This window comes from Podarcis muralis, chromosome 12 (assembly GCF_964188315.1).
Source record: "Podarcis muralis chromosome 12, rPodMur119.hap1.1, whole genome shotgun sequence".
Taxonomy (NCBI): domain Eukaryota; kingdom Metazoa; phylum Chordata; class Lepidosauria; order Squamata; family Lacertidae; genus Podarcis; species Podarcis muralis.
In genome coordinates this window covers 43,915,648-43,930,537 of record NC_135666.1, presented here as the reverse complement: position 1 = coordinate 43,930,537, position 14,890 = coordinate 43,915,648, and the positions used below count along the sequence as shown (strand labels likewise).

Here is a 14,890-nt window from a genome sequence, read left to right as displayed (position 1 = left end):
AAGAGAAGACTCCCTGGAAAAGATCCTGATGTTGGGAAAGATGGAGGGCACAAGGAGAAGGGGACGACAGAGGACGAGATGGTTGGACAGTATTCTCGAAGCTACCAAAGTGAGTTTGACCACACTGCGGGAGGCAGTGGAAGACAGGAGTGCCTGGCGGGCTCTGGTCCATGGGGATTCGGAGACGACTAAACAACCACAACACATTTATGACTGGATGGCACAGAAAGTGGCCATCTGAGGGATTCTTATATTCCAGCATTGCACAGAGTTGGGTGTAGTTGACCCCAGGGTCCCTTCCAATTCTACAATTCTATGATTCCATAATTCTATAAGAACTTAGAAGGGCCATAAAGTTTGCTGTGCCATATGTCCCATGGACTGCAAGCTACCCTAGACAACCACAACAGTCCTGTGGTATTAGGCATTACCTTGTGAGATATGGCTAAGGTAACGAGCAAATAAACGAAAAAATGTGGGTTGTTTTGGAGGGGGGTTTTTTTGGACTCTTGAATGTTAAAATGCCAGCTGGTATAAATTAGACTACCGCTAGTTGTGTTTTTACACCTGTTGTGGATTAGACCATATAATCTTTTCTGAAATTCTCTGCGACTGTCACAAGTGAAAAGACAAATGAAAGCATGGTGTTGGGGGCATATCAGAGAACTGCAGATCTGGGAGAGACCAAAGAATATTGTTTATATCCTGTAAGTTTATTGTATGATCCTCCACAGATCACCTCCGCAACTCCTAGGTCCATGAACTCTTGCTTACATCGTTTAGTCTGCCACAAAATGGGGCTAATCTGAAATGCAGTCCCACTGGCAAATCAGGGCGGTCATATTTCGGTGATTTGGAAGCATGGAAGCACGCAATATTCAGCAGTAAAACCTACTGAAACTCTTCGTTGCTCCAGCAGCCACCATTTCCCCTCAAAACTCCCCTCTCCAGACAAGGTATTCATAGAAAAAAACAAGAATGGCTGCTTCCGGGCAAATGGAACTGTAAGGAGCCCAATCAGATGCCCCCAAAATGTGAAAGGGGAGAAGTGATTTCACCCAAACCCCAGCCAAAGGTTGGCCAAACCTTTGGATGGTTGTAAGTTTGGAAGTGGAATGGCAAAGTGGCAACAGTATGGGGCAGGCCTGGATTTTTTTGTAATACGGCACTCTGAGCGAGAACAAAATTTGGCTCCCCCCCTCTTCAAATATTTTTTATTTTCACTATAATTCATTTTGGTACACTTGCTTTTTTATGGATCTTCTAGGTAGGTACCCGTATAAATATAGGTTGTTGTTGTTGTTGTTGTTGTTTTGCACCCCTTAGACTCAGCATCCTGTTTGGGGGAACTGCCCACACAACCCTAAATCCGGCACTGTATTATATTAACTACAGGAACACCCAGATTTGAAAACCACACTCAGCCATGAAGCTCACTAGGTAATGCTGGGCCGGTTACTATCTCTCAGCTTCATGTACCCCGGAAGGAAGCAGGGTAAAATTAGGGGAAGGGAGAATTGTGTACATTAGTCTAGAGCAGGGTTCGGCAACTTTTTCAGCAGGGGCCGGTCCACTGTCCCTCAGACCTTGTGTGGGGCCGGACTATATTTTTTTTTGGGGGGGGGGGGGATGAACGAATTCCTATGCCTCACAAATAATCCAGAGATGCATTTTAAATAAAAGGACACTTCGACTCATGTAAAAACACGCTGATTCCCGGACTGTCCGTGGGCCAGATTGAGAAGGCAAATGGGCCGCATCCGGCCCCCGGGCCTTAGGTTGCCTACCCCTGGTCTAGAGCTACTTGGAGGAAAGGCAGGATATAAATGTAATAATCAATCAAAGATTTTTTCAATCATTTCATTCTTTTTTAAAATTGATTTTCGAAGTACAGGCATGTATTAGATACTTTGGATACCCAAGTTCTTTTTTTTTTTTTACAAGAAGATGAATAGCAGGAATCTGTAAGCCCTCTCCCTCCTCCCCTAAAATCTTTCAGGTAATTATATTTTAGTGGATATATCTGGGGTTTTAAGACCTGTGAATCTGTGGTGCTACTGTGAGCTTTGTTTTATGGCCACTGGTTTCATGCTGTATTATATTTCATGCTCTTATTTTTTAATACAACTGCTTTTAACTTTCATTATAAGCTGCCCAGAGACTTACTGGGTGGCATGTAAACAGTGACAGTAAAATAAAGCAAATATGTAAGCAGATTAGACATTTTAATGGCTGACTGGCATCTTTGGCCATTCTGCGCTCGATCAGGTTTTGTATTCAGGTAAGAAATAAAACCATCAAGTTTTATTGGCCAGGCTCTACTTATTCTTCTGTTCTTAACAAGATGGCAACCTGCCTATCAAATTTATAAATATGAAGAAAACATGTAAGCTGACGTCTCCATTCAGAATGAAGCAAGGCCCTTGTGGTGGAGATTAGGTGGCTGGATTTGCAGAAAAGTTTGGTTAGCATTTAGGAAATGTGGGGCATTCGAGTGAGAGAACACTGCAAGGTGAATGACGTGGCAGGGCTTTGTTGCAGAGAAAGCCAACCCCTTCAAGCTTCCTTATTCAACAGGCCATGGGTGAATACTCCTTCCAAAGGCAGATTTAAGGGAGTGTGGCCAGTTCGCCAGAATAGAATTGCACAGTTGGAAGGGACTCTGAGGGTCATCTAAGTCCAACCCCTACAACTCAGGAATCTCAACTAAAGCATCCAAGACAGATGGCCATATAGGGTTGCCATATTTTGAAAAGCAAAAAAAGAAGGCACTTTTTCCGACTTCTACTTTTAACTATGGATCGCTGTGAGGACTATCCATGAAAAAGAGGACGTGTCCTGGAAAAAGAGAACATATGGCAACCCTACACCCAATCTCTGCTTAAAAGTCTCCAAGCAAGAGAGGCCGCCACCTCCAAAGGGTCCATTGTCAAACAGCTCTTACTGTCAGAAAATTCTTCCTGGTGTTAAGTCAGGTTTTCCTTTCATGTAACTCGAATGCATTGGCCTCTGGAGCAGAAGAAAACAAGCTTGCTCCATTTCCCATGCGGCAGCCCTTTAGATATCTGAAGACTGCTATCATAGCTCCTCTCAGTCTGCTCTTTGCCAAGCTAAGCAAACCCAATTCCTTCAACCCTTCCTCCCAAGGCTTGATTTCCTTATCCTTTATCATTTGGTTGTCCTCCTCTCCAAGCATCCCAGCTTGTCTGTCTATCTATCTATCTATCTATCTATCTATCTATCTATCTATCTAGTGTGTGTGCCCTGGGCTCCTTTGTGAGGAAGGGCAGGATGCAAATTTAATAAATAAAGTGAAAATGAAAATAAGTATTTTTCATTTCTCCTGCCAAGCTGCTCCAACCCAACCATCTGCTCAAAGTTCTTGCTAAATGTTCTTGCTACACTGTTCAGTGTCGGCTTCAAGCCAAAAGCAGCATACAAACTCAAATAACTTTATTTGAAGCTCAAAAGGATGCAACATGAATAGGAACAAAACAACAAGCACAGACAACAAAGCATGTCTATAGATCCCTGCTAGCTCCAGACTCACAGCTTTAGACCCAACAATCAGGAAGTGATCTTTGAAAAATTCAGCAATGCTTCCTTACTGAATGGTTCCATACATCACACACCCTTTGCTCCAGCTATGGAAGCTCCTCCTATGGCTCTAGATACTAGGACACCTCTGAACAGCGGAAATACAACAGAGAAGAACTGCTGCTGCATCCCTTCCATGTTGCTTTCCCAGTGTCACTTCACTTGCTAAGTCACTGCTGGAATCAGTGTCTTTCCCCACAGTCATTATTAAGGCATTTCCACCGACAGACAGGCTTCTGCCCATTTCCTCTGCTTAGCCAATCAAAATATTCACTACCAGCAAGCTCCCACTGCTGCCTCCAGCATCTCTCTCCCACCACCGAAATGGCTGTCAGGCCCGAAAGGAGGCAGAAATCCAAACAACAGAAGATCAAGGTAAAGGAGGGGCTGACACAAATGTGAACTTTGGGGAAATGCTGCAGAGCCAAGGTAGAATTGCGCGCTGTTGACAGAAAGAGGGGCCGCTCGAGAGTTATAATTGAGTGATTATGGCCTTCTGTTTAAAATATAAAAGTTGACATGGGCTAGGGAACTAAAGCAGACCTACTGAGATTAATGAGCACGACTAAGTTAGGTCCAGTAACTTCAACAGGTCTACTCTTGAGTAAAATGCAGTTGCGCACCACCCAGTGCAATTACGGTATATCCAGAAGTCAGGCACATACATTAGTCCATTACAAGACTTCAATGCTTAAAGGTAAATGTACCCCTGACCTTTAGGTCCAGTTGCGGACGACTCTGGGGTTGCGGCGCTTATCTCGCTCTATAGGCCGAGGAGGCCTGCGTTTGTCCGCAGACAGCTTCTGGGTCATGTGGCCAGCTAAGCCGCTTCTGGCAAACCAGAGGAGCACACGGAAACACCGTATATTGATCAAAAGGTTGGTGGTTCGAATCCCCTTGATGGAGTGAGCTCCTGTTGCTCTGGCCCAGTTCCTGCCAACCTAGCAGTTCGAAAGCACGCCAAGTGCAAGCAGATAAATAGGTACCACTGTAGTGGGAAGGTAAACGGCATTTCTGTGCTCTCTGGTTTCCATCACAGTGTTCCATTGCGCCAGAAGCGGTTTAGTCATGCTGGCCACATGACCCAGAAAGCTGTCTGTGGACAAACGCTGGTTCCCTCGACCTGAAAGTGAGATGAGCGCCGCAACCCCATAGTCGTCTTTGACTAGACTTAACCGTCCAGGGGTCCTTTACCTTACCTTTTTTTACCTTTACTCCCCATTCCAGGAGGAATAGGAGATGTTTGGCAGTATGAATGCAGCCATTTTTTTATTATTATTCATTTGAAGAGGAGATCATGCTGGGGGTGGAGATATATGTGCTAAGGAAAGTATTGGCTGCCAGGAATATGCTCACTATGTGTTCAGAGACAGGCATCTCCCCTTCACATTTCACAAGCTTCTCCACAACACACACCATGCAAACACTGATGTCGCAGTGCCATGTGAAGCAGATTTAAGACTTGCTTTCTTCTGGGAAAGCGGGTAGCGGGGGAGGAGGTTTGCAGCAGGGAGCAGCAAGCACAAATCTCTGTGAGCTGCCATGGGTTCCCCCATAATTTCTCTTTTAAAAATTCCCCTTTGTTTGGTTGCATGAATACTGTCATTCAATGTTCTCTGCTATAACGTTCAGTTACAGAGAGGTATGCAGAAATAAGACACCGATATATTTCGGTCCCTCCGTTTCGTTCCAATTAAGAAGATTTATGGTAGCTCTTGTTCAAAAGAACTTAATTTTGATCCAATGCACTAATCTGGCAGCGTTAAGATTTTCAAGAGGCCATTCCACATATCCTAAAAAGTTGCTGCTGCAATAGCAGGGCGGGGGCTTCTATCTGTTGCCTGCCTGCCATACCCTCTCTTTTCCAACCCCAGCAAGTTTCCCTAGCAACCACTAATGCATCCCCCCCACCTGGGATCAAGCAGCTGCCTCTCCTTCACACTCTCCAAAGACTCTGCGGGTCAAATTATGCTTCTTTCCAGCTCAGGTTGTCAGGAAGATTTTTATCACACTTGAGCTAAAAAGATGCAAGTTATCCTTTACCGGGTGCTGCCACTGTCAGCTATACCTTGCACCTAACTACTTCATTTGCACATAAATAAACCTGCCTCTGCGAGGTTAGAAGCTGCTTGGGACAATTTGTCCTTGTAGACGTGACACTCAGGCACATGCCTTAGCCGCCGGAAGGGTAACAAATCACTATACTTACGGCTGGCACAGCTTGATAAGGTCCTGGTCGGTGGTGCCGGGTGGAAGGCCTCGGATGTACAGGTTGGTTTTACTCAACTGCTCGCCGCCGCTGCTGCTGTTGCTGCTGTTGTTGTTGTTGCTACTATTAGTACTGGGGCTGGGAGGAGCCATGGGGTGGGGAGCTGGTGCATAGGAATGCTGAAAACAAGAAAGATCATTATTGGCAAAAAAAGAAGAAAGAAATAAAAACCATCAGTGGATCAGTGGCATTACAGGAGACAACAGTGTCCCCCTGAGCGATCATGTGTATTTAATGGCAGCTGTGAAGCAACTTCCTCAACCCAAGCCTTTATTGCAGGCCGACATGGTATGAACTAGTTTCCACCTGTCAGGAGCGGGTCAGCAATAAATGACATGGAATAATTTATTAGAAGAACCAAGATCTGTTCAGGAGTGCCAGGTCTAATGAGCATAGCAACTCTTCTCAGTAGGTCTTGAGGCAGTTGCGGGGACTGAAGATCCCTGCCTTCACACAACTAAGTCTCCCTCTGTCTCAGGTCCTTCCCAAGCAATCTGAGACTATGCCAGTGTTCTGTCCTCTTCATACCTCTCCTGGTCCTGTGAGATGGGGGGTGGGGAGCTTGTAGCAGCAAGCGGGGCAGATACCCTGGCTTCTTCACCAGCCTGACTCATCTCTGCCTCTTGGCCTCTCTCCTCGCCTGCTACCCCTTCTGCTTCTAGACTTCTCTCTGTCACAGACTCTCCCTGCTCACTAAACCCTGTTACCTCTTCAGCTTCTGACACCTCCTCCTCCCAGGTTTCCACTCATCACTGTCCCGCCACCACTCCTTGGGCTCTGAGCCTTCTTCTTCCCTGGGGGTTCCACAGCTGATGCCTCCCACCATTCCTCTGCGTCCAGCCAGTCCACAAAACCACCCCCTTGAAGCTGAAATGATTTCAGTAAGACATCAAAGCAGTGGTAGCTAGTGCCCTTGGGGACTGGAATGGCAAAAGGCCGGGGTGGGGAAGGCAATGGTAAGGAGAACCGAAGCCAATGACAAGTGGTCAACTAATTCTAGTGATGTCACTGTCCTCCTCTCTGCTGAGTTCTGCAAGGGCAAAACTAAGGAGGAAGAAGTTGACAGCCATGGCAAGCCCAAGGGTTGGTTGGTTGTAAAGAGGCAGGCAATGGAGAGCTAGCTAAGTGCATCTCGCTGATGGACTACCCTCTACTGCATTTATGGAAGCACCATGCCATTGTCTCAAGGTTAGATTTAGGCCACTCCACTGCACTGAACATATAGTGACAAAGCATATACAGTGGTACCCCGCAAGACGAACGCCTCGCAAGACGGAAAACCCGCTAGACGAAAGGGTTTTCCGTTTTGGAGGCGCTTCGCAAAACGAATTTCCCTATGGGCTTGCTTCGCAAGACGAAAGCCCATAGGGAAATCTCCGGGGACCTCTTTTAAATGCTAGCGGTGGGGAGCAAAGCCTTTTCCCCCCCTCCGGCCTTCAGAAGAGGTCCAGGAAGGCTGGCGGGGGCCGAAAGGCTTTGCTCCCCACCGCCAGCATTTTAAAAGCAGTCCGGGATAGCAGGGAAGCGCTTCCCGCTATCCCGGACGGCTTTTGAAGGTAGGAGAGGTCCGCGAAGCCTGGGCGCGCTGATCTCAGCGCGCCCAGGCTTCGGCATGCCGGCAACTCTCCGCAAGCAGCGGCAGCGCTGCCGCTTCTTGCGGAGAGGTCCGCGAAGCCTGGGCGCGCTGATCTCAGCGTGCGCAGGCTTCGGCATGCCGGCAACTCTCCGCAAGCAGCGGCAGCGCTGCCGCTGCTTGCGGAGAGGTCCGCGAAGCCTGGGCGCGCTGATCTCAGCGCGCGCAGGCTTTGGCATGCCGGCAACTCTCCGCAAGCAGCGGCAGCTGTTCTCCGCTGCTTGCGGAGAGGTCCGCGAAGCCTTGGCCTGACAGCTTTTGAAGGCAGGCCGGGGGGGAGCAAATACTTTCGCCCCCCGCCAGCCTTCAGAAGAGGTCCTGGACCTCTTCTGAAGGAGGGCGGGGGGCAAATGTCTTTGTCCCCCCGCCTGCCTTCCTGGGAGAGCGGAGAAACGCAGCGCGTTTCTCCGCTCTCCCGGGAGGGCTTTTAAAGGCAGGCAGGGGGGACAAAGACTTTCGCCCCCCCGCCAGCCTTCAGAAGAGGTCCAGGACCTCTTCTGAAGGCAGGCAGGGGGCAAAAGTCTTTGTCCCCCCTGCCTGCCTTCCCAGGGGCTTTTAAATCGCCCCGGACAGCGGAGAAGCCCTCCGCTGTCCCAGGGCGATTTTAAAATGCCGCCCGCCAGCATTTTAAGATCGCCCCGGACAGCGGAGAAGCCCTCCGCTGTCCCGGGGTTTTTTAAAATGCTGGGGGTGGGAAGAAAAGCCCTTGTCCCCCCCCCCCAGCCTTCAGAAGAGGTCGGGGGACAGACTGTCCCCGGACCTGGTCTGAAGTCGGTTTCCCTAGGAACGCATTAATTGATTTTCAATGCATTCCTATGGGAAACCGTGCATCGCAAGACGAAAAACTCGCAAGAAGAAAAAACTTGCGGAACGAATTAATTTCGTCTTGCGAGGCACCTCTGTAGATAGATATAGATATAACTTCCTACTGATTGTAAGCCACCTTGGATGCTCCTATCTACTACATACAACAGAAAAGCAGGATATAAGTATTTTCACACAAGACACTCAAGATATGCCTGAAGTCAGAACATGTAATGCAATATATCTTGTAAGAGAAGAAGTGGGGTGTCAGAGGCGTGTCAAACAAAGACCTGTAAAATGAGGAAGCCATCTCAGTGGTAGAACACATGCTTTGCTTGTAGAAGGTCCCAGGTTCAATACCTAGCATCTCAAAGAGAATTAGGTAAGCAGGTAATGGGATGGGAAGAATCCCTAGCGGCTTGAGAACTGGGAGAACCATTCTCAAACTCAAAGGAGACAATCTAGGGCTAGATGAACATATAGTCTATGAGGCAATTTCCTATATTCCTGTGACTGGCAAACTAAATCTGTCCCTCTACCTCCGATACTGAGCATGTGCTGACTTTCAACCTGTTGTCCAGGTTGTGATATACAAAGAAAAGAGAATTAAAAACAAAAACACATTATATGAGCTCACTATGGAGGATAGTAAGTGAAAATGATCAAAGTTCATTGCCTAGAAAAGCTGTCAGAAAGAATGAAGTTACTGCCAAAAGTTCAATCAAGTAATATCATCATTAAAACCCATATCACTGTCATGGCAACAATTAGATATGTTAATAGGAAATAATCTCAAGGATGTGAGGTTCTGGAAATTAAGAACAACCTTCTGCATCCTGGCGAATATAATTCCCACCAGCCTCAGTCAGCATAACCAATTGTCAGGGAAACATGGTCCAACAGGGGGGGAGTGAATGCGGTCCCCTTCAGATGCTGGTGGGCTTCAATTACGATCGGCGCCAGACATCACAGCTAGTGGTCTGGAACAACCTGACCACACTGACTAGCTCTGCTTTGGATGTCATTAAAAACTCATAAATGAATCACAGGTGGTGGTGGTGCTCTTCAGAATTTGTATGTTGAGAATGGAAGTATTTCGAACTGGAGGAGATAGAGGAAGATGCCAAGGAACGGCAGCAGTGCCTCTTATCACTTCAGACAAATGAAACACGGCTGAGATAAGAGATGGTCATTGAGAAGGTTCTGACAAATGCTGTGATTCATCACACTATAGGTACTGTTTGAAAACACCTTGTCCCAGTGGTTCTCAAAGGGTGGTGTTGTGGCAGGAGAGGATGGCAACTGTGGCAGGAAGATTCAAGGACATTTAAAGAAACATTTCAGTGTAGTATAGTACAGTATTATATCAAAGTATTCCCCCCCCCCCTATTTGCAGAATACGGATTGATCTTTTCAAAATGAGAGCAAGAACATCAAGCGATATTGAGGACAATCCTAGTTGTGTTTTCCAATTTCTTACCAAAAAAATAAATTAAATGTTGTGGTGCAAGCAAAATTTATTCTGAAAGTGTGACCCAGAGAGAAAACGTTTGAGAACCATTGCCTTATCCATTGTATTGTATTATGATTATTTATCTTTTTAGCAGTAGGACTATTATCCCACATCATTTATACAGCACTGCATGTGTTACCTTAAATATAATTGTCATGGCATGATAGTCCTCTTCACTCTATTGTGCCTAGCAAAACTATGGCAATAATTATGAAAAATTAACCATGGAATGACTGATCTCTTCTAAGGATGAGCCCGATTATAATTGCAAATTAATTAACAGTACCTTAAGGTCATATTTCGATATTTCAAAGAAACATCAAGTAAGGAAGTTATTGTTTTTAATTTATCTGGCATTGTCAACTCAGCATTGTACTTTGCAAATAAGTGCTAACAAAGTAATTATCTCCAAAAATGTATCATTTTATTTTTAAAAAAATACTAATTCTCTCTGAGAATCCAAAACAAGAAAATGGTTTAGTTGTTTTTGAACACAGTTGGAATTATTGCATGCCTTTCATAGAGAAAATATTAGCTATCAAAACTAAGTCTATTCAGTTAGTTTTTCACTGGGGAAACAAGGGGGCTTATCAAAATATCAGCGTCTTGCAAAAGAGGAAATAAAAATGGCCAATTTCCATCTAATGGCTAATTCACACAACACTCCTTTTATCCCTCTGAGCATTCCCTAGATCCATGAACACATGCTTACAAGAGTAATTACAATGTAAGAACTGGGTAATTAATCACAGACAGTCAGAAGCAATTCCTGTGACCATAGTGGTACCCCATTTCTGAATATATATCTGGCTGAAAATGTGCATCAACACAGCTACTAAAATCCCACCTTAAAGGTAAAGGTAAAGGGATCCCTGATCATTAGGTCCAGTTGCGGACGACTCTGGGGTTGCGGCGCTCATCTCACTTTATTGGCCGAGGGAGCTGGCGTACAGCTTCCGGGTCATGTGGCCAGCATGGCTAAGCCACTTCTGGCAAACCAGAGCAGCTCACGGAAACGCTGTTTACCTTCCCGCCAGAGCGGTACCTATTTATCTACTTGCACTTTGGTGTGCTTTCAAACTGCTAGGTTGGCAGGAGCAGGGACCGAGCAACGGGAGCTCACCCCGTCACGGGGATTTGAACTGCCGACCTTCTGATCAGCAAGCCCTAGGCTCTGTGGTTTAACCCACAGCACCACCCGTGTCCCTAAAATCCCACCTTAGTGCTTTCTAAACAAATGATAAGAACATAGATTTATGCCTTTAGGTCTGCGCAAAGGACAGTTGCTCTGAGTCTCATCCCTAGAATGTAAACCACTTTTTTAAAAACACAAGTAGTATGCATATGCATATGTATATATAGAGAGAGAATAAATAATTAAAATGCACATCTCTCTATCGCATAAAATAGCTTTGCCCAATTCTCCAGTGGTGCAGCTTATGATACTTGCCAAGTTCATCATGATACCATAAACATGCATTGCTATGCTGCCAGTGCTTCCTGAATACTCTTCTGATTATCCTTCCATAAGTGGTTGTGGCATGGCAAGCATATGGGATGGTGCATGGCACCCTGATAATCTCTTCAGGAGGTGCAGTGATCACAGAACTAGAACTTTTAAAGAGATTCAAGAGGGACACATGCAACACAGACTAATCCAAAGTTTCCACAAACCACGGGGGTTCTCTGTATCATTATAAACGCTGAAGCATTCACGGGGGGTAAGTGGGAATACTGTACACATGAGAACTATAGTCCAGCATACCTATTCTAGAAGAATTGAAAAATCATTGGGTAGAGAGAGAGAGAGAGAGAGACTGATTAATTATAGGATTGTTGGGCTTCACCATTCCAAATGTTAACTAAAAATGAAGTGTTCTGAGTGACTCATTATTTCAGTCCACCCAGCTTTGGGGCAGGGGATTGAAATGTGTGCCCCCTCTTCCCCGTTATTTAAAGATGAGGGAAAGCATACTGTTAGATTCATTTCACCTGGCTACAGGCAGAGCAAGTCATTCCATTTGAGCACTCTGCAGTAAATAAACTGGCCAATGAGCAGAAGTAATGAAATGCTTCAGCTTTCTTATCCAATAGCTAATGATCCGTCAATGCTGAAAGAGAGCCAGTTTTGTTGGGGGGAAATAAAGCAAAACATTTCATCTGATAGGAGGCTAAAGCTGCAGTGTTTTACCGCTGTTATATCGGTCCACATTTTATATAAGAAACCTTTGATCCCAAACATTTCCCCCTTCTACTGATTTATAACTTAAATACTTTCCTTACAACAGATGACAGCTTTCTTTCCCCCCACCTGTTACCTCTAGATGAAAATCTCAGTCCTCATTTAAGATTTTTGCTTTCTCACCCTGACCTTCTGTTTCCTTGACAGATATCAGTTTAGCAGCTTTGGAGGAGCTCTGCATATTCCAAGTGCCTCCACAACTAACCTTGGTCAACTGGCCATTTGCACATATTAACCTTTGTCTATCTGTGAGATAGCCCTGCGCACAATATCTTTGAAGTGAATGTTGATTCTTATCATAATAAACTAAAAAAAACATTGCACAATGTAAGAATGAACACTGTTGAGTCCGATATGCACCATCCATAGCTTGCATAACCACATCTGTATTTATTGTATGAAGGAATCTGAGAAGATCACGCTGTAATTCTCTCTGTGAAGAACATCCTTATAAATCCACTTAGTGGGGTCATTTAGCTCTCCCAGAGTTGCCCTGCTGGGCATTCAAAAACAGAAGTATTGTCTTTATAGTGGATAGAAAGGGATTATATTCTGGTACGGACTGTGAGTAGGGTTCGTAACTCCTCTTTAACCAAGTTGACCTTCCTCTTAGCAGTTTACAGGAACACAATGTTGACTAGCGTTCAGCCTTTACAAACATCTTGCTCCATCCAGATATTGTTATAAAGCAACCATTTGAGATGAGAATAGAAGAATAGAAAAAAGGCCACTCATTTTTTTCCTGTAAAGTGTTATTTTCCCCTAGGAAAATTCTATCTGAAAGTATGTGCTTTTCACGCAATCCGGTGCATGCCAAAGGCCAACTGTTTGGTTTCCATAGCTATCTTTCAGAGAGAGTTGCCACTAGCAGGAAGGATATGTAAGATCTAGGTAAATGTAATTCATAGCAGAATCACGGAAATTCACCAGTTGACAAATGAATTGATAAGAACTACTCTGGTTTGCAACTGAGAAAGAGGCACTGCTCAAATGAAACATTTCAGCCTTTTGCTTGCCAGGGCTGCTGGTCTTGACAGATAAGCAGTAAAAGCACATTGCCCAGCTGGACAATATCGTTTTTTATTTACACTGTATAAATAATTAGTTTCATTGAACTTTGCTAAAGATAGAGAAAACTGTTTCATAAAGGGTTGCAGCCTGACACTAAATGAGATGATTTGCTTGAGGATAAACAGCCCCATATTCTAATATGTCCAATAGAGTTCAGTGACCGGCAGCACGATCATCAACAGGATTTGAAATGTGAACTTCTGCTACTCCCTTGCATTGAAGGATGACATTAATATAGCAAACCCCCCAAAAAGTCTATAATGAGGCATTAGCCTCATTGACCAGATCGGCTACCTTCCTGTAGCAACTAGAGTTCTTATGCCTTCATCTCTGGTCCCAGGAAACCTTCCTACCTTCAGGGAAAGATTTATTTGGACCTCATTCTTACAGTGAAATACAGCTCAGATTACCAAAATGATTTGAGATTATTATTCCCAGAGGCCAAAGGAACAGATATAGGAGCAGTGATGCCTCCAGCACTGCAACATTTATTTTACTTTTTTATTATAATGTATATTATTTTAATGGGACGCAGGTGGCGCTGTGGGTAAAAGCCTCAGTGCCTAGGACTTGCTGATCGAAAGGTTGGCGGTTCGAATCCCCACGGCGGGGTGCGCTCCTGTTATTCGGTCCCAGCGCCTGCCAACCTAGCAGTTCGAAAGCACCCCCGGGTGCAAGTAGATAAATAGGGACCGCTTACTGGCGGGAAGGTAAACGGCATTTCCGTGTGCTGCGCTGGCTCGCCAGTTGCAGCTTTGTCACGCTGGCCACGTGACCCGGAAGTGTCTCCGAACAGCACTGGCCCCCGGCCTCTTAAGTGAGATGGGCGCACAACCCTAGAGTCTGTCAAGACTGGCCTGTACGGGCAGGGGTACCTTTACCTTTATATTATTTTAAGATATACTCCCCCTATTAATGCTATTGCAAAACTACTGAAGGTGGCTTAAAGCATTTAAAGAAGAGCTTTCCAAACTTTTCATGTTGGTGACACATTTTTTAGACATGCATCATTTCGCGACACAGTAATTCAGTTTTACTAGTAAACCAGAGGTTTAACTAACCCCTTTCCAGCCCTGGGAGGAGCATGGGGTGTGTTTGCGCGACACACCTACACACTGCAACCGACACAATAATGTGTCACAACACATGGTTTGGGAAGCTCTGATTGAAAGATCGGTTCCATTTAGGTTGGCACAATAAAGTGGATTAAAGAACTCTGCCGCTCAATGATTTTTTTGTGCTTAGAAAAGTGGCAAGGATGTGCGCTGAAAAGTGGGGGATGAATGAACAAACAAATCAGGATAAATGCTCAATAAAGACAATACATTGTCTAACCTCCACATTAGCTATGTGCAAGCAAATCAGGATGAATGATCAATATGCAGGTCATCTGGAGGAACCCAGATTCACCATATGACAATATAACAGCATTAACAGCAAATCATAAAATAGGCAGGCACAGCAAATGACAACTTCATCCACTAAGTGGACAAGTAAAAATCCCTAGCCTCCCAGGTGAAGAACCTGCCAATATGAAAAAGTCTTCACAAGTCAACAGATGGCAGCCAGAGAAGAGACCATCCCGACATCACTGGGTAAACGGTTCCACAATACCGGTGATACCACTAAGAAGGCTCTGCCTACCAGCTATGCTCACACCATAGAAGGAACACAAGGGCGGGCCTCTTCATCTGATTACAAGGAACAGGCAGTCTTCTTGAATGGGCGACACAGAAGCTAAACCAAAGGTTAGCTTAGTGT

At 45.2% G+C, this 14,890-nt stretch overlaps 1 protein-coding gene across 5 annotated transcripts in view; it reads right to left on the bottom strand.

Moving 5' to 3' along the window:
- The window catches only part of RBMS3 (RNA binding motif single stranded interacting protein 3), a 749,106-nt gene that overhangs the window by 334,602 nt on the left and 399,614 nt on the right, over positions 1 to 14,890 (bottom strand). For all 5 annotated transcript variants that reach the window (XM_077916336.1, XM_077916334.1, XM_077916335.1 and 2 more), the window contains one exon: positions 5,807 to 5,985. In XM_077916336.1, the coding sequence (XP_077772462.1) occupies positions 5,807 to 5,985 (179 nt within the window). The remainder of the gene's footprint in view (positions 1 to 5,806; positions 5,986 to 14,890) is intronic.